This window comes from Nerophis lumbriciformis, linkage group LG18 (assembly GCF_033978685.3).
Source record: "Nerophis lumbriciformis linkage group LG18, RoL_Nlum_v2.1, whole genome shotgun sequence".
Lineage (NCBI taxonomy): Eukaryota > Metazoa > Chordata > Actinopteri > Syngnathiformes > Syngnathidae > Nerophis > Nerophis lumbriciformis.
Genome location: NC_084565.2, coordinates 457,396 through 482,500, shown reverse-complemented (window position 1 = coordinate 482,500; position 25,105 = coordinate 457,396). Strand labels below are relative to the sequence as shown.

The window sequence follows — 25,105 nt, the reverse complement described above, 5'->3', positions numbered from 1 at the left end:
GTCCTGCAGAGTGTTTACTTGTGTGTGATATCATGTGCGATACAAGCGGTCCTGCAGAGTATTTACTTGTGTGTGATATCATGTGCGATACAAGCGGTCCTGCAGAGTGTTTACTTGTGTGTGATATCATGTGCGATACAAGCGGTCCTGCAGACTGTTTAGATTTGAAGATTCCTTCAAAATGGAAGAGGGTGCATCTCTGGCCAGAACACTGACTCCAATTAGAGAGCAAGCTGTCTATCCACAGTGTGAAGCTGCTTCCAAGACACTCACCACCAAATGTAGGTGTATTCGATCCAGATGTCGATACTATCGATACCAAGTATAGTATCAGTATGTAAACAATACTGAAGTGATTAGGTCTTTTTTTTTTTCTTGTACTTTTTACTACAAAATAACGTTTTGGGTTGTTTTTGTTATTGTTTACAACACTTTATTTTGTTCCAAAAATGTATGTAGCATTCAATATCACACATTTTAATACGTCAACAACGATACTGACACCTGCTAAATGTAACAAGATACATTTAATAAAACATTTTTATTGTGTTTACTTGCTATTAAACCATTTTACTTTGATCATTTGTTGTCAAAGTATCCAATCGGTAATCAAAGCCGAATCGGTTCTGAGTCGATTCATGCTGATAACGGATCAATATCGGTATCGGCTCAAAATGTCAGTATACTTAGTAACGAAAGTAAAAGTTGTATCAAGACAAGCCTAAATACAAACTGCCCTGGTAAATATTGTCAGGAAGTCAGCAAGTTGGAATGCAATTACAGTTCAAGGTTGTACAAATAATATAAAAAAAAACTTAAATAATCAATTAAAATCCAAATAAAATTAACAGAAAAAACGGTTAAGGTTTATTAAAAACAAATAAATAAATGATTTACTGTAAAAGAAAATTAATTAAAAAAATTGATTAATAAATAAGATACAATTAAAATGAAAAAAACAATTCAAGGATATAAAATATGAAAAATAAAAATAATTTACTGTAAAAAAAAAAAATCATTACAAAAATGTTATTAGTAAACAAAAGTTGTTTATTGTAGAAATAAAAATTAAAACAAAAAAGGAGTTATAAAAATAAAAATAATTACTTATTTACTGTAAAAAATCCATACAAAAAATTAATTAATACATAAAATAAAAAACACTTCAGGGTTATAAAATATAAAAAATAAAAATTATTTACTGTAAAAAATAAAAAATGTTTTTAAATTAAGTGATAAAAAAATACAATAAAAACAGTTAAGGGTTGTAAAAATAACATTAAAAAAGTTGTTTATTGCAGAAAAAAAGTTAAATAGTAAATAAAAATAACAATAAAATTAACAGAAAAAAGGTTAAGATTTATTTAAAAAAAATAAAGAAATAAGTTGCTTACTGTAAAAGTAAATAAATTTTTAAAAAAAGAATAAAAAAATAAAATAAAATTTAAAATAAAATTTAAAAAAAACAATTCCAGGATATAAAATATGAAAAATAAAAGTAATTTACTGTAGAAAAATGTAATTAATAAAATAAATAAAAAGTTGTTTATTGTAGAAATACAAATTAAAAAAATAAAATAAAATAAAAACAAAAAACAGTTAGGAGTTATAAAAATAAAAACAATTAGTTATTTACTCTAAAAAAATAAAAATAATTATTCATAAAATAAAATTCAAATAAAAAAACACTTCAGGTTTATAAAATATAACAAATAAAAAAATTTTACTGTAAGAAAAAAAGTTTTTAAATTAAGTGATAAAAAATACAATAAAAACAGTTAAGGGTTGTAAAAAAACAAAAACATGGAGTTATTTAAGGGGTTAGGGTCAGGACCACCAGACCTCCTGTGGTCCAGGTGCTGGTTGGGTCTCCATGGTAACTGCTCAGGGGGGGGAGTCAGACCTGGCTCGCCTGCGGGGAAACTCTGAGGCGGCGTGGAGCGCCTCTAAAATGTGTTAATCACTCGTCCTGCACCTGAAACGCTCCCATTGTTTAACCCAGAGAAATGATTCTTGCTTGTAAAATAGAACTCTGTTTTGTGCCTGGCAGGGCTGCTGTTCCCCGCCATGTGCCAGCTGGAGCCGGCGGGCGAGGGTCACCCCGTGCAGGCCGCGCTGAAGACCTTCACCGTCCTGTCGGGCTGCGCCAGCCGGGGCACCGCCGGCCTCCCCCAGGAGGTGCACGTCATCAACCTGCGAGGCGCTGCACCTGACCACGCACCTGTCCAGGTGAGTGCTCAACCTTCCTGTTTGATCAGTGTGTGACACCAGCAGCTCCCTCTGGGGGCGATAGTGAGCCACATGGTTCATCTCAGCGGTTGCACAATGTGCACCAGGTGTGGTCAGGTGACCTACCAATATGGAATGTGCTCTCCACCAATGAGAGCGCCCCCTGCCTGCTACTGCGCCCGCGGCCTGGAAAAGTGCGCAGGTCTTGACTTTTGAAGCATGTTGAAGAGTGAACTTGTCTGCACGTGTCCTCCCAGCTGATGTGTCATGTTAGGACTCATACATGAGTACGATCCACCGATAACAACATCACATGTGAAGCATGTTGAAGAGTGAACTTGTCTGCTCGTGTCCTCCCAGCTGATGTCATGTTGGCACTCATACAGGTCATACATGAGTACGATCCACCGATACCAACATGACATGTGAAGCATGTTGAAGAGTGCACTTGTCTGCTTGTGTCCTCCCAGCTGATGTCATGTTGGCACTCATACAGGTCATACATGAGTACGATCCACCGATACCAACATGACATGTGAAGCATGTTGAAGAGTGCACTTGTCTGCACGTGTCCTCCCAGCTGATGTGTCATGTTAGGACTCATACATGAGTACGATCCACCGATACCAACATGACATGTGAAGCATGTTGAAGAGTGCACTTGTCTGCACGTGTCCTCCCAGCTGATGTGTCATGTTAGGACTCATACATGAGTACGATCCACCGATACCAACATCACATGTGTCAGCTGTCATTTGTGTGATTTATTTGAAGGTTATTGACCAATATTTCAACTACTTCCCTAATAATTTTGACTACAAAACAAAACAAAAGTCAAGGATCACTAAATCAGGTTCTTCAACTTCTTGACTCAGATATCAACTCTGACTTACTCTTCATTCTCATCCTATTTGATATCATATCTACCACCTTGTCATCAAATGATATGAGAGCATGTGTTGATCACAAAGATTATTATTAAGGCTTAGGACAGACTGATTACTCTGTTGCAAGTCCTGTGTATTCTATGTAACTTATGTGTGCAAATGGCTATTGAGGTTTTTTTTTCCCCCTGGCCTCAGTCTGGACCCTCTACCCAGAGTCCAGCCTTAGACTGAATCATTTTGTACTCAGTTTAGTTTATGGTGTGTTGGCTGGTCAGTTCAGGCTTTGCTGAATCAAGTGTTTTGTTGCACTCTAAAAAGTGTTAATACCGTAAGTATTGTACTTAATACACCACCAGCTGTTTGACTGTGACGTGCATCTTAGCCGTAGTTTTCGTGAACACATTTGGAGGTGTTGAAATCGCCATGTAAAATGGCTAATGCTAATCAGTAGCATGTCAATAGCAAAGCTTATGTGTATTAGCATCAAGACAGCACATTTGTAGAAATGTGGACTTATTAGTTACGTTGGAGAGTTTTTTGAGTCAATTCCTTCGTTGGCATTACAAAGTGCAACATTACCTCAAGGTAGTTTGGCTGAGTCCGCTCTCAGTGCTGCTGGAGTGATCGCCAAGTGCTAAGAGCCGGTACCGTAGTATAAGACTTGTATTTGACCTGTTTCAGACCGGTCGGCGCCCCAAAGTACCGTATTTGGTACCTATACCTTTTGATGACTGACAAGAGGGTTCACTTTGTTTCTCTCATTCTGATCGCTGAAGAAGTTGTGGGAGTAATTTGATGAAAGTTTCAGGAAATGTGAGAAGGAGCGAGTGATTACGCGAGACGGGGAGGTCCAGGAGGAGCTTCTGGGCCGCGGTCCAGAATTGAAAACCGCCGAGGTATTTTGTGCTGGCGAGCGAAGGCAGAGGGAATTTAGCGAGCGCACGCCGCCGCACACGTCCTGCAGCTGCGACGTGTGCGGCCTGTTGTCACGCCACGCTCACAGACGGCCATCTTTTCCCCTCACCTCCAAAGTTTCCTGCAGGAGGCATTAGCCTCAGCTAATAAGTGACCTGCGGCACGCTCCTGGCACGCGCCCAAGAACAACACACCTGATGGCGGATATATGCCCGGTCATGTCCTAACAACCGCCCTCTTCCTTCAAAATAAAGGCCCGCTCCAAAGCCAACAAAACTCTGCAGGATGAAGAAGACAACGTGTCAGCTTGCAACAACTTTTCATTTCTGGCCGACTAATCCAGCCCACCTGCCCAAATCCATATTTGACAGCCTTATGCAAAAACCCTGGAACCTCCATTCACAAACTTCATTGCTTTTTGAACAGGCTTCATCATCAAAAACACATTTTTGTTTGCATAAGAGACTATTTACATATGAATCATATTTTAGTGAAGGTTTGAACACAACATATCAAACAACAAAAGGTGCTGGATCATCTTTCTATTTATTAACAAGCCAAAACAACAACAACAACAAGCTGAACTAGATCATCTTTCTATTTATTAACAAACCAAAACAACAACAACAACAACAACAACAAGCTTAACTGGATCATCTTTCTATTTATTAACAAGCCAAAACAACAACAAACTGAACTGTGCTGTGTGCGCTGCTCTTCTAACACGTGCACTTTGGAGCCCTCACAAACAATCAGAAATCACAAACAAAGTCTTAAAGTAAAAAAGACATATTGCTACTTTATTAAACATTACAAAAAAGTCAAACTCACTTACATTAACAATGGAGGAGCTGAGGAGGAAGGAGCCGAGAGAAGGAGAGAAGGGAGGAGTCCAGGGGGAGGGATTGTGTGTGTACTTTGGAATATATCATTTGGCATATACTTAATAATTATAAATACATATCAGTCCTGTACTCACAGAATATACATGGTGTATATAGTTTATATATGTTGTACAGAATATACAAACCCCGTTTCCATATGAGTTGGGAAATTGTGTTAGATGTAAATATAAACGGAATACAATGATTTGCAAATAATTTTCAAGCCATATTCAGTTGAATATGCTACAAAGACAACATATTTGATGTTCAAACTCATAAACTTTTTTTTTTTTTTGCAAATAATCATTAACTTTAGAATTTGATGCCAGCAACACGTGACAAAGAAGTTGGGAAAGGTGGCAATAAATACTGATAAAGTTGAGGAATGCTCATCAAACACTTATTTGGAACATCCCACAGGTGTGCAGGCTAACTGGGAACAGGTGGGTGCCATGATTGGGTATAAAAGTAGATTCCATGAAATGCTCAGTCATTCACAAACAAGGATGGGGCGAGGGTCACCACTTTGTCAACAAATGCCTGAGCAAATTGTTGAACAGTTTAAGAAAAACCTTTCTCAAGCAGCTATTGCAAGGAATTTAGGGATTTCACCATCTACGCTCCGTAATATCATCAAAGGGTTCAGAGAATCTGGAGAAATCACTGCACGTAAGCAGCTAAGCCCGTGACCTTCCATCCCTCAGGCTGTACTGCATCAACAAGCGACATCAGTGTGTAAAGGATATCACCACATGGGCTCAGGAACACTTCAGAAACCCACTGTCAGTAACTACAGTTGGTCGCTACATCTGTAAGTGCAAGTTAAAACTCTCCTATGCAAGGCGAAAACCGTTTATCAACAACACCCAGAAACGCCGTCGGCTTCGCTGGGCCTGAGCTCATCTAAGATGGACTGATACAAAGTGGAAAAGTGTTCTGTGGTCTGACGAGTCCACATTTCAAATTGTTTTTGGAAACTGTGGACGTCGTGTCCTCCGGACCGAAGAGGAAAAGAACCATCCTGATTGTTATAGGCGCAAAGTGTAAAAGGCAGCATGTGTGATGGTATGGGGGTGTATTAGTGGCCAAGACATGGGTAACTTACACATCTGTGAAGGCACCATTAATGCTGAAAGGTACATACAGCTTTTGGAGCAACATATGTTGTTATCATGGACGCCCCTGCTTATTTCAGCAAAACGATGCCGAGCCACGTGTTACAACAGCGTGGCTTCATAGTAAAAGAGTGCGGGTACTAGACTGGCCTGCCTGTAGTCCAGACATTGAAAATGTGTGGCGCATTATGAAGCCTAAAATAGCAGAAGGGAGACCCCCGGACTGTTGAACAACTTAAGCTGTACATCAAGCAAGAATGGAAAGAATTCCACCTGAGAAGCTTCAAAAATGTGTCTCCTCAGTTCCCAAACCTTTACTGAGTGTTGTTAAAAGGAAAGGCCATGTAACACAGTGGTGAACATGCCCTTTCCCAACTACTTTGGCACGTGTTGCAGCCATGAAATTCTAAGTTAATTATTATTTGCAAAAAAAAAAAAAGTTTATGAGTTTGAACATCAAATATGTTGTCTTTGTAGCATATTCAACTGAATATGGCTTGAAAAGGATTTGCAAATCATTGTATTCCGTTTATATTTACATCTAACACAATTTCCCAACTCATATGGAAACGGGGTTTGTAGATGGTGTATATAGTTGATATACAGTATGTTGTACAGAATATACATGGTGTATATAGTTTATATACAATATGTTGTATTGTGCACGTAGTTTCATTTAGCTTCCAGGCATTACAACAAAAACATTGTTTACATTCCAGGAGTATAAAATAAGAATGTTTTTGTGCAAAAGTGTTTGTGGGTGACTTTGAGGAACAGATGCTGAAACATTCCACTTTGTTATTCTCCATGTTGCTGCTCTACTTGTGCAATGTTCCACTTTGTTGTTCTTCATGTTACTGCTCTACTTAAGCAATGTTCCACTTTGTTATTCTTCATGTTGCTGCTCTACTTGTGCATTGTTCCACTTTGTTATTCTCCATGTTGCTGCTCTTCTCGTGCAATGTTCCACTTTGTTATTCTCCATGTTGCTGCTCTACTTAAGCAATGTTCCACTTTGTTATTCTTCATGTTGCTGCTCTACTTAGGCATTGTTCCACTTTGTTATTCTCCATGTTGCTGCTCTTCTTGTGCAATGTTCCACTTTGTTATTCTCCATGTTGCTGCTCTTCTCTTGCAATGTTCCACTTGCACTGAGACTATTTCCAAAGGTTGTTTTATAGCCTGGCTTTTCTTCTCCTGCTGTTTTTCACATTTGTCTGGCATGAAGAAGTTTGGTCTCCATCAAGCCGAGGAGCAGCTGAAGTGACGCTCATGTCTCCAGTAGGTGGAACAACATCTGCTCCAATTACCACTGGATGATTGAATTCCAGTTTCTCCACAAAGATGTGGAATATAATCTACTTCCCTCACACTCACCTGGACACTGCAAACAGCCTCGAAGCTAGGAAGCTAAAGATCATCAACACTCAAATGAAGTTATAATAAGTTGATTTATTCTTTATAAAAACATCTTTGTGACATATTTTTATTTACTTTGTCATTCATTTCAACAACTTGCATCACTAATCACTCTTCTACTAGTCACTAGTCATTATACTAGTCAGGTCCTAAATGGCCCCAATTAGTTTCTATGGAATTAACCTTTAATTCTTAGTAACTTTGACTGTCAATACTGTCCCACTTACACATCTGATGCAACTTTGACTGTCAATGCTGTCCCACTTACACATCTGATGCAACTTTGACTGTCAATACTGTCCCACTTACACATCTGATGCAACGTTGACTGTCAATACTGTCCCACTTACACATCTGAAGCAACTTTGACTGTCAATACTGTCCCACTTACACATCTGATGTCATCTCTTACATCTGATGCAACTTTGACTGTCAATACTGTCCCACTTACACATCTGATGCAACTTCGACTGTGAATACTGTCCCACTTACACATCTGATGCAACTTTGACTGTCAACACTGTCCCACTTACACATCTGATGCAACGTTGACTGTCAATACTGTCCCACTTACACATCTGATGCAACGTTGACTGTCAATACTGTCTGACTTACACATCTGATGCAATTTTGACTTTCAATACTGTCCCACTTACACATCTGATGCAACGTTGACTGTCAGTACTGTCCCACTTACACATCTGATGCAATTTTGACTGTCAATACTGTCCCACTTACACATCTGATGCAATTTTGACTGTCAATACTGTCCCACTTACACATCTGATGCAACTTTGACTGTCAATACTGTCCCACTTACACATCTGATGCAACTTTGACTGTCAATAATGTCTCACTTACACATCTGATGCAACTTTGACTGTCAGTACTGTCCCACTTACACATCTGCTGTCATCTCTTACATCTGATGCAACTTTGACTGTCAATACTGTCCCACTTACACATCTGATGCAACTTTGACTGTCAGTACTGTCCCACTTACACATCTGATGCAACTTTGACTGTCAATACTGTCCCACTTACACATCTGATGCAATGTTGACTGTCAATACTGTCCCACTTACACATCTGATACAATTTTGACTGTCAATACTGTCCCACTTACACATCTGATGCAACGTTGACTGTCAATACTGTCCCACTTACACATCTGATGCAATTTTGACTGTCAGTACTGTCCCACTTATACATCTGATGTCATCTCTTACATCTGATGCAACTTTGACTGTCAATACTGTCCCACTTACACATCTGATGCAATGTTGACTGTCAATACTGTCCCACTTACACATCTGATACAATTTTGACTGTCAATACTGTCCCACTTACACATCTGATGCAACGTTGACTGTCAATACTGTCCCACTTACACATCTGATGCAATTTTGACTGTCAGTACTGTCCCACTTACACATCTGCTGTCATCTCTTACATCTGATGCAACTTTGACTGTCAATACTGTCCCACTTACACATCTGATGCAACTTTGACTGTCAATACTGTCCCACTTACACATCTGATGCAATGTTGACTGTCAATACTGTCCCACTTACACATCTGATACAATTTTGACTGTCAATACTGTCCCACTTACACATCTGATGCAACGTTGACTGTCAATACTGTCCCACTTACACATCTGATGCAATTTTGACTGTCAGTACTGTCCCACTTATACATCTGATGTCATCTCTTACATCTGATGCAACTTTGACTGTCAATACTGTCCCACTTACCGTATTTTCCGCACCATAAGGCGCACCGGATTATTAGCCGCACCTTCTATGAATTACATATTTCATAATTTTGTCCACCAATAAGCCGCCCCGGACTAAAAGCCGCGCCTACGCTGCGCTAAAGTGAATGTCAAAAAAACGCTGCGCTAAAGTGAATGTCAAAAAAACAGTCAGATAGTTCAGTCAAACTTTAATAATATATTGAAAACCAGCGTTCTAACAACTCTGTCCCAAAATGTACAAATGTGCAATCACAAACATAGTAAAATTCAAAATGGTGTAGAACAATAGCAACATAATGTTGCTCGAACGTTAATGTCACAACACACAACACACAAAATAAACATAGCGCTCACTTTCTGAAGTTATTCTTCATTCGTACCGGTAAATCCTTCGAATTCTTCGTCTTCGGTGTCCGAATTGAAAAGTTGCGCTAGCGTGGCTTCCAAAATGGCGGGCTCCGTCTCTTCGAAATCATCGGATTCAGTGTCGCTGTTGTTGTCCAGCAGTTCTGTGAATCCTGCCTTCCGGAAAGCTCGGACCACAGTTGTGACAGAAATATCTGCCCAGGCATTTACAATCCACTGGCAGATGTTGGCGTATGTTGTCCGGCGTTGTCTGCCCGTCTTAGTGAAGGTGTGTTCGCCTTCGGTCATCCATTTTTCCCACGCAGTTCGCAGTCGTGATTTGAATGCCCTGTTGACACCAATATCCAGCGGTTGGAGTTCTTTGGTTAATCCACCCGGAATGACGGCGAGTGTTGTATTTGTGTGCTTCACTTGTTTTTTGACACCATCTGTGATGTGGGCGCGCATAGAGTCATATATCAACATGGACGGAGCAGCGTGAAAAAAGCCACCCGGCCGCTTCGCGTAAACTTCCCTTAACCACTCGCTCATCTTTTCTTCATCCATCCATCCCTTCGAGTTAGCTTTTATGATGACGCCGGCTGGAAAGGTCTCTTTTGGCAAGGTCTTCCTTTTGAATATCACCATGAGTGGAAGTTAGCATGGCAAGCTAGAACCACAGTGAAGGATGACTTCTCATTCCCTGTGGAGCGAATATTCACCGTACGTGCTCCCGTTCCACAGTGCGGTTCAGTTGCTGTGAAATACGGTAGTAATCCGTGTGCGGATGGAGAGATTGCGTCTTTTTATGACCCGGATCGTTTAGTAGGAGCCATTTTGTGGTCTTTACAGATGTAAACAGGAAATGAAACGTACGGTGATATCCGCGCGTTTTTTCTTCTTCTTCCGGGGGCGGGTGAAGCGCTTCCTGTTCTATGGGGGCGGGTGAAGCGCTTCCTGTTCTATGGGGGCGGGTGCTTTCCTTGGCGGTTGCTTGCGTAGAAGAAGAAGCGCTTCCTGTTCTACCGGGAAAAAAGATGGCGGCTGTTTACCGAAGTTGCGAGACCGAAACTTTATGAAAATGAATCGTAATAAAGCGCACCGGGTTATTAGGCGCACTGTCAGCTTTTGAGAAAAATTGTGGTTTTTAGGTGCGCCTTATAGTGCGGAAAATACGGTACACTTCTGATGCAACTTTGACTGTCAATACTGTCCCACTTACACATCTGATGCAATTTTGACTGTCAATACTGTCCCACTTATTCATTTGATGCAACTTTGACTGTCAATACTGTCCCACTTACACATCTGATGCAACGTTGACTGTCAATACTGTCCCACTTACACATTTGATGCAATTTTGACTGTCAATACTGTCCCACTCACACATCTGATGCAATTTTGACTGTCAGTACCGTCCTACTTACACATCTGATGTCATCTCTTACATCTGATGCAACTTTGACTGTCAATAATGTCCCACTTACACATCAGATGCAACTTTGATTGTCAATACTGTCCCACTTACACATCTGATGCAACTTTGACTGTCAATACTGTCCCACTTATTCATTTGATGCAACTTTGACTGTCAATACTGTCCCACTTAGTCATTTGATGCAACTTTGACTGTCAATACTGTCCCACTTACACATCTGATGTCATCTTGCATCTGATGTAATTTTGACTGTCAATACTGTCCCACTTACACATCTGATGCCATTTTGACTGTTAATACTGTCCCACCTATTCATTTGATGCAACTTTGACTGTCAATACTGTCCCACTTACACATCTGATGCAACTTTGATTGTCAATACTGTTACACTTATTCATCTGATGCAACTTTCACTGTCAATATTGTCCCACTTACACATCTGATGTCATCTCTTACATCTGATGCAACTTTGGTTGTCAATACTGTCCCACTTACACATCAGATGCAACTTTGAATGTCAATACTGTCCCAGTGACCCACCTGATGTCATCTCTCACACCTGATACAACTTTGAATGTCAATACTGACAGAGATGTGTAAGTGGAACAGTATTGACAGTCAAAGTATCATCAGATGTGAGGGATGACATCAGATGCTTAAGTGGGACAGTATTGACAGTCAAAGTTACAAATGATTATACTTTGACATGAAATATTGCTCCACATTGTTCAGAGATGATTACAACAGTAAATGTGAGTTTTGCATTGATGAGACAACAATCTATGCTGATAGAATCAATGTAAAAACTTCAATAAAACATTTAAAACTATACATTTAATTGTTTTACTTTATTGCTATTGTTATTATTATTAATTATTGTTACTATTTTTCATCACTTTATCGTGTGCTCGTGTGAGTTTATTCATTAATGATTTTTATCTCCTCAATTATATTTCAAGTAGTTTTGTTGCTACAATAAAAACTACAACTGAATGAATAATTGTGTTATTAGTCAGGATTTCAATATCAATAAAAAATGATTCTGCCTTTTAATCATGTGCTAGCAGCTAGCATGTTAGTCGTTGCCTAGCAGCTCTTGCCGCTGATCCTGAGCTGGAAGCTAGTGCCGCTAGCAACCAGAGCTTGAAACACTAGCTCGTAATCGTTAGTTAGCACTTAGCATGCTCAAAGCGAGCTGGCAGCTAGCGTCTTAGTCATTCGTTAGCAGTTAGCACATTTATTGTTTGCTAACAGCTAGCGCGTTATTTGCCTGCTAGCAGCTAGCGCCGCTGATTACCCGGTGCATTAATCATGACCTGAGGGTGGGTAGCTGGCAGCTAGCACCGTCAATCTTTAGCTTGCTGATTGCTAACTGCTAGCTAGTACGTGTGATGTCATATAAACCGGAATTGACGTGCGTTTATCTTGAAGAAAGACTCTTACACATCAAAATGGAAAATAGATCAACACATCAAAGACTGAAATAACAATAAAATGGCTGTTAAGACTTTGACAGGCCACAGTAAAAGTTTGAATGCAGAACAGCGCCCCCACCTGGCTGTATAGAAGTGAGACAATCTACATTTTGGAATGATTGATTGTACCGAAGCGGGAAATGATGATAGAAATAGGATGAATGTAAGTCTGGCAACCCTGCAGAGATAAGACACACTCAGCTTGGAAACACTCTGAAGTTTACGAGGTGGTCACAAATCAAACATTTGGTGAAGATCAGAGGAGGCTGCTGGCTTTGCTCGGCAGATGATGTTTTCTTCAGCTGACGTCTGCTCGAGCTCCACAAGCTTCTGTCCACATAGACTTAGATGTCTTCCACAAGCTTCTGTCCACATAGACTTAGATGTCTTCCACAAACTTCTGTCCACATAGACTTAGATGTCTTCCACAAGCTTCTGTCCACATAGACTTAGATGTCTTCCACAAACTTCTGTCCACATAGACTTAGATGTCTTCCACAAGCTTCTGTCCACATAGACTTAGATGTATTCCACAAACTTCTGTCCACATAGACTTAGATGTCTTCCACAAGCTTCTGTCCACATAGACTTAGATGTCTTCCACAAGCTTCTGTCCACATAGACTTAGATGTCTTCCACAAGCTTCTGTCCACATAGACTTAGATGTCTTCCATAAACTTCTGTCCACATAGACTTAGATGTATTCAACAAACTTCTGTCCACATAGACTTAGATGTCTTCCACAAGCTTCTGTCCACATAGACTTAGATGTATTCCACAAACTTCTGTCCACATAGACTTAGATGTCTTCCACAAGCTTCTGTCCACATAGACTTAGATGTCTTCCACAAGCTTCTGTCCACATAGACTTAGATGTCTTCCACAAGCTTCTGTCCACATGGACTTAGATGTCTTCCACAAGCTTCTGTCCACATGGACTTAGATGTCTTCCACAAGCTTCTGTCCACATAGACTTAGATGTCTTCCATAAACTTCTGTCCACATGGACTTAGATGTCTTCCACAAACTTCTGTCCACATAGACTTAGATGTCTTCCACAAGCTTCTGTCCACATAGACTTAGATGTCTTCCACAAGCTTCTGTCCACATGGACTTAGATGTCTTCCACAAGCTTCTGTCCACATAGACTTAGATGTCTTCCATAAACTTCTGTCCACATGGACTTAGATGTCTTCCACAAACTTCTGTCCACATAGACTTAGATGTCTTCCACAAGCTTCTGTCCACATAGACTTAGATGTCTTCCACAAGCTTCTGTCCACATAGACTTAGATGTCTTCCACAAACTTCTGTCCACATAGACTTAGATGTCTTCCACAAACTTCTGTCCACATAGACTTAGATGTCTTCCACAAGCTTCTGTCCACATAGACTTAGATGTCTTCCACAAACTTCTGTCCACATAGACTTAGATGTCTTCCACAAGCTTCTGTCCACATGGACTTAGATGTCTTCCACAAGCTTCTGTCCACATAGACTTAGATGTCTTCCACAAGCTTCTGTCCACATAGACTTAGATGTCTTCCATAAATTTCTGTCCACATGGACTTAGATGTCTTCCACAAACTTCTGTCCACATAGACTTAGATGTCTTCCACAAGCTTCTGTCCACATAGACTTAGATGTCTTCCACAAGCTTCTGTCCACATAGACTTAGATGTCTTCCACATACTTCTGTCCACATAGACTTAGATGTCTTCCACAAACTTCTGTCCACATAGACTTAGATGTCTTCCACAAGCTTCTGTCCACATAGACTTAGATGTCTTCCACAAACTTCTGTCCACATAGATTTAGATGTCTTCCACAAACTTCTGTCCACATAGACTTAGATGTATTCCACAAGCTTCTGTCCACATAGACTTAGATGTCTTCCACAAGCTTCTGTCCACATAGACTTAGATGTCTTCCACAAACTTCTGTCCACATAGACTTAGATGTCTTCCATAAACTTCTGTCCACATAGACTTAGATGTCTTCCACAAGCTTCTGTCCACATAGACTTAGATGTCTTCCATAAACTTCTGTCCACATGGACTTAGATGTCTTCCACAAACTTCTGTCCACATAGACTTAGATGTCTTCCACAAGCTTCTGTCCACATAGACTTAGATGTCTTCCACAAGCTTCTGTCCACATAGACTTAGATGTCTTCCACAAACTTCTGTCCACATAGACTTAGATGTCTTCCACAAACTTCTGTCCACATAGACTTAGATGTCTTCCACAAGCTTCTGTCCACATAGACTTAGATGTCTTCCACAAACTTCTGTCCACATAGACTTAGATGTCTTCCACAAGCTTCTGTCCACATGGACTTAGATGTCTTCCACAAGCTTCTGTCCACATAGACTTAGATGTCTTCCACAAGCTTCTGTCCACATAGACTTAGATGTCTTCCATAAATTTCTGTCCACATGGACTTAGATGTCTTCCACAAACTTCTGTCCACATAGACTTAGATGTCTTCCACAAGCTTCTGTCCACATAGACTTAGATGTCTTCCACAAGCTTCTGTCCACATAGACTTAGATGTCTTCCACATACTTCTGTCCACATAGACTTAGATGTCTTCCACAAACTTCTGTCCACATAGACTTAGATGTCTTCCACAAGCTTCTGTCCACATAGACTTAGATGTCTTCCACAAACTTCTGTCCACATAGATTTAGATGTCTTCCACAAACTTCTGTCCACATAGACTTAGATGTATTCCACAAGCTTCTGTCCACATAGACTTAGATGTCTTCCACAAGCTTCTGTCCACATAGACTTAGATGTATTCAACAAACTTCTGTCCACATAGACTTAGATGTCTTCCACAAGCTTCTGTCCACATAGACTTAGATGTCTTCCACAAGCTTCTGTCCACATAGACTTAGATGTCTTCCACAAGCTTCTGTCCACATAGACTTAGATGTCTTCCACAAGCTTCTGTTCACATAGACTTAGATGTCTTCCACAAACTTCTGTCCACATAGACTTAGATGTCTTCCACAAGCTTCTGTCCACATAGACTTAGATGTCTTCTACAAGCTTCTGTCCACATAGACTTAGATGTCTGCTGGAGCTCCACAAACTTCTGACGTCCAAACCCACTTTTATGTGTCCTTTTTGTTCCCCGAGTCAAGGTGAAACCAATAAACCAGCGAGTTCTCTTGCTAAAGTTAGTCTGTCAATCACTGCTCTACAGACCTAAAAGTGTTGGAAGTCAAAAAACATTAAAATGTATAACTCATTTTTAACACTTTTAGGACTGGGACCCTAAAGGGTCCCCAATACCTTTAGTGAACATTTTGTAAGCTAAAAAAAATAAAAAAATAAAATCAGTGTTATAAATGATTGACCTATTTAAGGCTCCTAATACTTCACATCAAATATTACACAATTTTGAAAACATTTTGTTGGAAATATTGCATATTTTGTGTGTTCGTCACATAAAAAACTAAGTTTTCTTTGACAAAAAGTACATAAAACCAACAATCAAAACAAAACAATTATACAAATGTATGATTGATGGATAGATATGAAGTTGATCTAAAGATTTAAGCTTTAAAAGTACAAAAATAAATAAAATGATAACTTATTTTTAACACTTTTATGAGTGGGACCCTTTTGGATCCCCAGGAATTTTAGTGGGATAAAAAAAAATAAAAAATTCAATATTATAAATTATTGACTTATTTAAGGCCCACATTACTTCACATCAAATATTACACTTTGAACTTTTGGGGGGGGGGGGGGAATATTGCATATTTTGTGTGTTTGTCATATAAAAAACTAAGTTTAAAAAAAAAAAAAAAAAAGGGCATCACAAGGACTTTGTTAATCCCCGAGGGGAAATGAAAACATTAAAACAAAACAAAGAAAATAATATAAATGTATAACCCACGGATAGATCTGAAGTTGATCTGGAGATTTAACCTTTAAAAGTAAAAAAAAAAATGTATAACTTATTTTTAACAATGTTATGAGTTTTGGATCCTAAATAATTTTAGTAATTTTTTTTTAAGGTGTCGTTGCTAAAAAAACAAAAAAAAACAAGTATTAAAATCAATGTTGTTATGAATTATTGACATGCTCACATGACTTTACATCAAATATTACACTTTCAACATTTTGGGGGGAATATTTTGTGTTTTTGTCATAAAAAAAACATGGGGGAAAAAAACCTTCATATCTAAATACCTGAAGTTGATGTAGAGATGCTCGTTAGCGTTGTTTGTTGTGTTAGCATGTGAGCGGGCTGATTAGCATCAGGCCTCAGGTAGCAAGGAAGATGTGGGCGGGGCTTTGATAAGAGCTGCCGACAGGTTTTGTTGTGATCCAGGACCAAATCCAGATCTAGACCAGACCAGACTGAATGGATCCATTCTTTGATGAAGTCGCTGTTTGGTCAGGAGACCATCGTTAGTCTCTGTGACTCATTAGTGCACTGCATCAGAGTGGTCATCAATTAGTGCGCTGCATCAGAGGGGTCATCTCCCCCCTAAAGGTCCCAAAGTACTCCAAAAAAGGATCAACTTCCCCCTAAAGCTCCCAAAGTACTCCAGAAAGGATCAACTTCCCCCTAAAGGTCCCAAAGTACTCCAAAAAGGATCAACTCTCCCCTAAAGGTACCAAAGTACCCCCAAAAAGGATCATCTTCCCCCTAAAGGTCCCAAAGTACTCCAAAAAAGGATCAACTTCCCCCTAAAGATCTCAAAGTACCCCTAAAAAGAATCAACTTCCCCCTAAAGGTTCCAAAGTACCCCAAAAAGGATCAACGTCCTCCTAAAGGTTCCAAAGTACTCCAAAAAAGGATCAACTTCCCCCTAAAGGTACCAAAGTACCCCCAAAAAGGATCAACTTCCCCCTAAAGGTCCCAAAGTACTCCAAAAAAGGATCAACTTCCCCCTAAAAATTCCAAAGTACCCCCAAAAAGGATCAACTTCCCCCTAAAGGTCCCAAAGTACCCCCAAAAAGGATCAACTTCCCCCTAAAGGTCCCAAAGTACCCCCAAAAAGGATCATCTCCCCCTTTAAGGTCCCAAAGTACTCCGAAAAAGGATAAACTTCCCCCTAAATGTCCCAAAAGTACCCCCAAAAAGGATCAACTTTCCCCTAAAGGTCCCAAAGTACTCCAAAAAAGGATACACTTCCCCCTAAAGTTCCCAAAGTACTCCAAAAAGGATCAACTTCCCCCTAAAGGTCCCAAAGTACACCCAAAAAGGATAAACTTCCCCCTAAAGGTCCCAAAGTACTCCAAAAAGGATCATCGTCCTCTTAAGGTCCCAAAGTACCCCCAAAATGATCAACTTCCCCCTAAAGGTCCCAAAGTACCCCCAAAAAGGATCAACTTCTCCCTAAAGGTCTCAAAGGACCCCCAAAAAGGATCAACTTTCCCCTAAAGGTCCCAAAGTACCCCCAAAAAGAACTAACCCTTTAAAGTCTTTGTGCCCCAAGAGACCTAAGATGTATCTTCCCATACACTGTCAGGACCTAAATGGTCCAAGTGGGACCTCACAGACGCTTGGAAGAAAGTGGTTGGGAACATCTTCAGTGGGGAGGGTCTGGGTTCTAATGCTGGGGGAGCTTTAGTCCGATATCAGGAGATGAAGAAAATAAGTTCCTCTATGCTGAGAAGAGATCTCAACACGTTAAACATCTCCACGTCAGGTCAGGTTAAAGATCTCCACGTCAGGTCAGGTTAAAGATCTCCAGGTGAGGTCAGGTTAAAGATCTCCAGGTGAGGTCAGGTTAAAGATCTCCACGTGAGTTTAGGTTAAAGATCTCCAGGTGAGGTCATGTTAAAGATCTCCAGGTGAGGTCAGGTTAAAGATCTCCAGGTGAGGTCTGGTTAAGGAACTCCAGGTGAGGTCAGGTTAAAGATCTCCAGGTGAGGTCAGCCTCAGCAGCAGTCAGGAGTTTTGTCCAAGCAGATCTCAGCAGGTTGTTGTTGTTCAGGTGATTGCCATCTTGTTTCTGTCTGGCCCTCCAAGTCTCCATGGTCCCTCAAAGGCAGTCCTGATCATATCTGCTCCCTCAGGACCTCCAAGTCTCCATGGTCCCTCAAAGGCAGTCCTGATCATATCTGCTCCCTCAGGACCTCCAAGTCTCCATGGTCCCTCAAAGGCAGTCCTGATCATATCTGCCCCCTCAGGACTTCCAAGTCTCCATGGTCCCTCAAAGGCAGTCCTGATCATATCTGCTCCCTCAGGACCTCCAAGTCTCCATGGTCCGTCAAAGGCAGTCCTGATCATATCTGCTCCCTCAGGACCTCCAAGTCTCCATGGTCCCTCAAAGGCAGTCCTGATCATATCTGCTCCCTCAGGACCTCCAAGTCTCCATGGTCCCTCAAAGGCAGTCCTGATCATATCTGCCCCCTCAGGACCTCCAAGTCTCCATGGTCCCTCAAAGGCAGTCCTGATCATATCTGCTCCCTCGGGACCTCCAAGTCTCCATGGTCCCTCAAAGGCAGTCCTGATCATATCTGCTCCCTCAGGACCTCCAAGTCTCCATGGTCCCTCAAAGGCAGTCCTGATCATATCTGCTCCCTCAGGACCTCCAAGTCTCCATGGTGCCTCAAAGGCAGTCCTGATCATATCTGCTCCCTCAGGACCTCCAAGTCGCCATGGTCCCTCAAAGGCAGTCCTGATCATATCTGCTCCCTCAGGACCTCCAAGTCTCCATGGTCCCTCAAAGGCAGTCCTGATCATATCTGCTCCCTCAGGACCTCCAAGTGTCCATGGTCCCTCAAAGGCAGTCCTGATCATATCTGCTCCCTCAGGACCGAGGAGCGGGCTTTTTCCAGTCTGCACTGGAGCCTTCTTGCAAGTACAAACAACAACAACAACATCTCAGTCTTCACTTTCTTCTCCTTGTGTGGAGATACTCTGCTGGACTTGTTCCTGGTTTCTGGTGGACTTCTTTCTGATATCTGCAGCACTTGTCCTTGTGGCGACTTTGGGACCTTTGACTTTGATTTCCCAAATCTCTTGATATCAGTGGGAAGATGATCCTTGTTCAGGTACTTTGGGACCTTTAAAGGGGTGTTGATCCCTTTTTGGGGGGTTACTTTGGGACCTTTAGGGGGAAGATGATCCTTGTTGGGGTCTTGAGGGTAAGGATGATACTTTGGGACCTTTGACTTTGATTGTCTAAATATCTTGATATTAGTGGGAAGATGATCCTTTTGGGGTTTTTTAGGACCTTTAGGGGGAATATGATACATTATTGAGGAGTACTTAGGACCTTTAGGGGCAAGATGATTAGAAAACATTTTTTTGGGGGGGTACTTTAGAACCTTTAGGGGAAGAATGATCCCCTTTTTTAGGGTACTTTGGGACCTTTGATTTGCCCAAATCTCTTGATATCAGTAGGAAGATGACCCTTTTTTGGGGTACTTTGGGACCTTTAGGGGGAAGATGATACATAATTTTTTTTGGGGGGGGGGGGGTACTTTGGGACCTTTAGGGGAAGAGTGATCCCTTTTTAGGGTACTTTGGGACCTTTGACTTTGATTGACCAAATCTCTTGATATCAGTGGGAAGATGATCCTTTTTCAGGTACTTTGGGACCTTTAGGGGGAAGATGATCCTTGTTGGGGTCTTGAGGGTAAGGATGATACTTTGGGACCTTTGACTTTGATTGTCTAAATATCTTGATATTAGTGGGAAGATGATCCTTTTGGGGGTTTTTGGGACCTTTAGGGGGAATATGATACATTATTGAGGAGTACTCGGGACCTTTAGGGGCAAGATGATTAGAAAAAATTTTTTTGGGGGGGTACTTTAGAACCTTTAGGGGAAGAATGATCCCCTTTTTTAGGGTACTTTGGGACCTTTGACTTTGCCCAAATCTCTTGATATCAGTGGGAAGATGATCCTTTTTTGGGGTACTTTGGGACCTTTAGGGGGAAGATGATACATTTGGGGGGGGGGGATACTTTGGGACCTTTTTTTGATTGATTGATTGATTGATTGATATATTTTTATTTCAAATATGCATAAAAACAAGAGCAAACCTGATCCAATACAGTACTATAGCCTTAACAGACATTATAACAAAATGAAAACAATGGAAAAGAAAAAACAAAAACAAATGAGCATTGGACTTTCTTTTTCTTTTCTTTTTTTTACATATTTGAAAAGGAGTGAGAAGAAGTTACACTTATTTAATCCCACCCCCTTTCTTTAAATCATAAATTACTCTGAGCTAGAACTACCTGTTCACTCAATGTACAAACTTAATGAACTTGTATATACATAAATTATAGATATATACATGCATATGCACACTACACACATACATAGCCACACCATTACCACTAGTGATGATGGAAATGGTATGATGCCACCACAGCAACACCACTGCCTCAATGGGCAGCCCGACACTCTTCTGTAACATAAACAAGCCAATATCAAAGCCCTTCTTCATCTCTGTACGTCTGGAATAGCATGTACCTATACTTCCTTTTAAACTGCTTTATGTTTGGACATTGCTTTAACTCCACATTCAAACCATTCCATAATTTCACTCCACAAATTGAAATACAAAAACTTTTAATGGTCGTTCTATAACTAAGCATTTTGAAATTTAAATTCCCCCTTAAATTATAACCGCCCTCTCGTGTGCTGAACAATTTTTGAATGCTTCCTGGGAGTTTATTTATTTTGGCTTTATACATTATTTGTGCAGTTTGATACAAAATAATATCATTAAATTTTATTATTTTTGACTGTAAGAATAGTGAGTGAGTATGGTCCAGATATCCAACCTTGTTGATGATGTGTACAGCTCTTTTCTCAAGTGTAGTTATTGAATTTAATGAGCTTTTATAATTATTCCCCCAGACTTCCACACAGTAGGTTAAGTATGGTAAAACTAATGAACAGTAAAGAATGTGGAGTGATTTGTGATCCAGAACCTGCTTTGCTTTATTTATTACTGAGATGCTTCTTGACAGCTTAGATGGTACATGTTTTATATGTGATTTCCAGTTCATTTGATCGTCAATTGTAACTCCAAGGAATTTTATTTCAAAAACCCTTTCAATATCCACCCCATCTATTTGTATCTGCACCCTTGTTTCACGTGTCCTCTTTCCAAACAGCATTAACTTAGTCTTAGTCAGGTTTAATGACAATTTATTGTAGTCAAACCAAGTTTTTAGTTTACTCATTTCTTCCATAATGACTTCTTGCAATTGATTTAAGTCATCCCCTGAGCAAAAAATATCAGTGTCATCAGCAAATAAGACTAATTTCAATAATGTAGACACTTTACATATATCATTGATATATAGGATGAACAGTTTTGGCCCCAACACTGACCCCTGGGGGACACCACAAGCAATATCCAAACACGATGAACAGCAACTTCACAAACTGTTGTCTCTTATTTAAGTAACTTTTAAGCCAATCTAGTACAACTCCCCTAATTCCATACTTTTCCATTTTATTGATTAATATATCGTGGTTAATTGTGTCAAATGCTTTTTTTAGATCAATAAATATTCCCATTGCATATTGTTTCTTTTCTATGGCATTTGTGATTTCCTCTATTGCCATTGATGTAGATCTGTTTGATCTAAACCCATATTGACAGTCAGAGAGTCATTTATGTTTTTCTATAAATGCATCTAACCTGTTATTAAATAGTTTTTCTAATATTTTAGAGAATTGTGGAAGTAAAGAGACGGGTCTATAGTTTGTGAAGTGGTGCTTGCTCCCAGTTTTAAACAGAGGTATAACTTTAGCTATTTTCATTTCATTTGGAAATGCGCCGGTTTGAAATGACAAATTACAGATATATGTTAATGGTTTTGATATCCCTGTAATGACCTTTTTTACCAATGCCATACTAATGTCATTGGAGTCAGTGGACATTTTCTTCTTACATTTGTTTACAATATCCAACACTTCTTCTTCACCCACTGCATTTAAAAACATAGAATTGGGATTTCTCTCCAACAATCCCTCCATATTTTTACCAGTTGTCCGTGGATCTGGGATTTTTTTTGCAAGTTCGGGTCCAATACTTACAAAGAATTTATTGAAGGCATTAGCCACATCTTCCATATGATCATTTTCTTTATCATCATTCGTGAAGTACGTTGGATAGTTAATTGAAGAGGTACTGTTTCTTATAATACTGTTTAATAAATTCCATATTCCTTTGATATTGTTTTTATTATCATCTAGTAATTTCTTATAATAATCTCTCTTATTTGACCTTATAATATGAGTTAATTTGTTTTTATATTTTTTATATTTATATTCTGCTTCTTTTGTTTTCAATCTTATAAATTCCCTGTAAAGAGTGTTTTTTTTTTTGCAAGCATTTTGTAATCCCTTTGTGATCCAAGGACAATTAGTATATTTTCTTTTACTGGTGCATTCTTTTATTGGGCAATTTTTATCATATAGTGACCTAAATATTCTCAAGAATATATTGTAAGCGCTATTAACATCACCATTTTCATAAATTACATCCCAATTCAGCTCCAGTAAATCATGTTTAAATGAACTAATAGATTCCTCTGATCTCGTTCTTCTGTATTGGGTTGGCTTTTCTCATTTTTTTGTCCTGTAGTTTCCATTAAATATCAGAAAAACTGGGAGGTGGTCAGTGATATCTTTGATCAATAGCCCACTTACGGTCTTATTCTCAATATCATTAGTGAATATGTTGTCGATTAGAGTGGCAGAGTGGGACGTAATTCAACTGGGTCTGGTGATTTTGGGATATAGACTCATACTGTACATTGTGTCAATTAAATGATCTATATCATTATTTTTACTGGATTTAACATGTCAATATTAAAGTCTCCACAAATGAAGACAGCTTTATTAACATTACTCTTCTTTGAAAACAAGCATTCCATCCAATCTGTAAAACATTCAATGCTTGTACCTGGCGATCTGTATATACAACTAATAATGACATTTCTACTTTTTTCCATACAAATTTCAACTGTTAGACATTCAAGTAGGTTATCAACCACAGTTGTCATATCATCCAGACGTTTGAATCTCAAGGTGTTATCCACATAGATTGCCACCCCTCCACCCCCCTTGTTTTGTCTATTCATATTAATAAAGTCATAACCATCCAGTTCAAAATCTGTCACTTTTTCACTGTTAATCCAAGTTTCAGATACTGCAATTATGTTAAATGGTTGAGAAAAGATGTGTAAATAGTCCTTGATGTCCTTGAAATTCCTGTTTAGGCTTCTACTATTAAAATGGATAATGGACAATTTGCCTTTAGTAATAATATTCTGGTTGTACTGTTCATTGGTGTAGTAGCAGCAGTTCTCATTGATATTGAGGAGGAATTTATTGTCCGGGTCTATATCATGTTCCAAGTCTTGTAGGTGGTGCTCAGTGTATTGAGATGCTTTCAACTGTACATTGTCATATTCACTTACCAACTGATACATGTGGCTAGTGTCATCTTGCGTATTGTCAATGTGTGTCATGATTGTGTTTAATCACTTTTACCTTACAGTCCAGTTCAAACGTCATATTCGTTCAGATCTTCGATGTTTCTAATCACCAGCACTTTGGCCTTCTCTGGAGTACTGTTGAGTTTGATGAATACTTTACAGTTTGCAGTCCAAGTTTGTAGAATTTTCTTCTCTCTCCTCATTTGGCGTGCTTTTCGGGCTCTATCAGCATTTCGTTTGGTCAAATGGTCGTTCATATACACGGTTGTTCCTTTTAGCTTTCTTCCCTGTTTTAGCAACGCGATCTTGTTCTTTCTGTTTACAAATCTCAGGACTACGCTCGGCTTGTCGTTTGTTCCTCTCCTGGGCAAAAGGTGACATGCTTCGATACTGTTACAGTCCAGTTGTATGTCCTTGGACTGCATGAATACCGCCACCTGTCGCTCCATTGAAATGATATCCAACTCCGCCGGCTCCTCTCCATTCGCTGGGTTTACTGCTCGTGCGTAAGACCGGGGTTTGATGCTAAGTCCGGTGATGATCACATCATTAACCCGTGTGTACTGCTCAATATCAGCAACTCTGTTCTCCAGGATTGCGATTTTCTTATCTTTCTCCAGATTGTCAGCCCTCATCTGATCCAGCTGCACAACAAGGGCCATGATGGTTTTCTGCTGCTCCTTGATCGTAGCAACTTCCTCGATCAGAGTGTCGATTGACTTTTTAAGTTCGCTATAATCAGCCTTGGGCGCCATCTCGTCTTTGTAACAGCGCACCGGCTAGTTACTCCAGATATGCACTTGTTAAATTAATTGCAAACTTTCTCCTTACATTATTAAACTTAAATGTTTGAAGTAAAATTCGCGAGCGCCGGTTCAGCTACCGGAACAGGAAGTTCATCAACTATTGTTCCTTTAGGGGGAAGATGATACATTTGGGGGGGGGGGGGGGGGGGGTGCTTTGGGACCTTTAGGGGGAAGATGATACATTTGGGGGGGGGTGCTTTGGGACCTTTAGGGGGAAGATGATACATTTGGGGGGGGGGGGATACTTTGGGACCTTTAGGGGGAAGATGATACATTTGGGGGGGGGTACTTTGGGACCTTTAGGGGAAGAATGATCCCTTTTTTAGGGTACTTTGGGACCTTTGACTTTGATTGCCCAAATCTCTTGATATCAGTGGGAAGA

At 39.9% G+C, this 25,105-nt stretch overlaps 1 protein-coding gene across 2 annotated transcripts in view; it reads left to right on the top strand.

Moving 5' to 3' along the window:
- Positions 1-25,105, top strand: part of tgfbr3 (transforming growth factor, beta receptor III) — a 137,918-nt gene that overhangs the window by 48,222 nt on the left and 64,591 nt on the right. For both annotated transcript variants that reach the window (XM_061977453.2, XM_061977452.2), the window contains one exon: positions 2,051-2,229. In XM_061977453.2, coding sequence (XP_061833437.2) covers positions 2,051-2,229 — 179 coding nt within the window. The remainder of the gene's footprint in view (positions 1-2,050; positions 2,230-25,105) is intronic.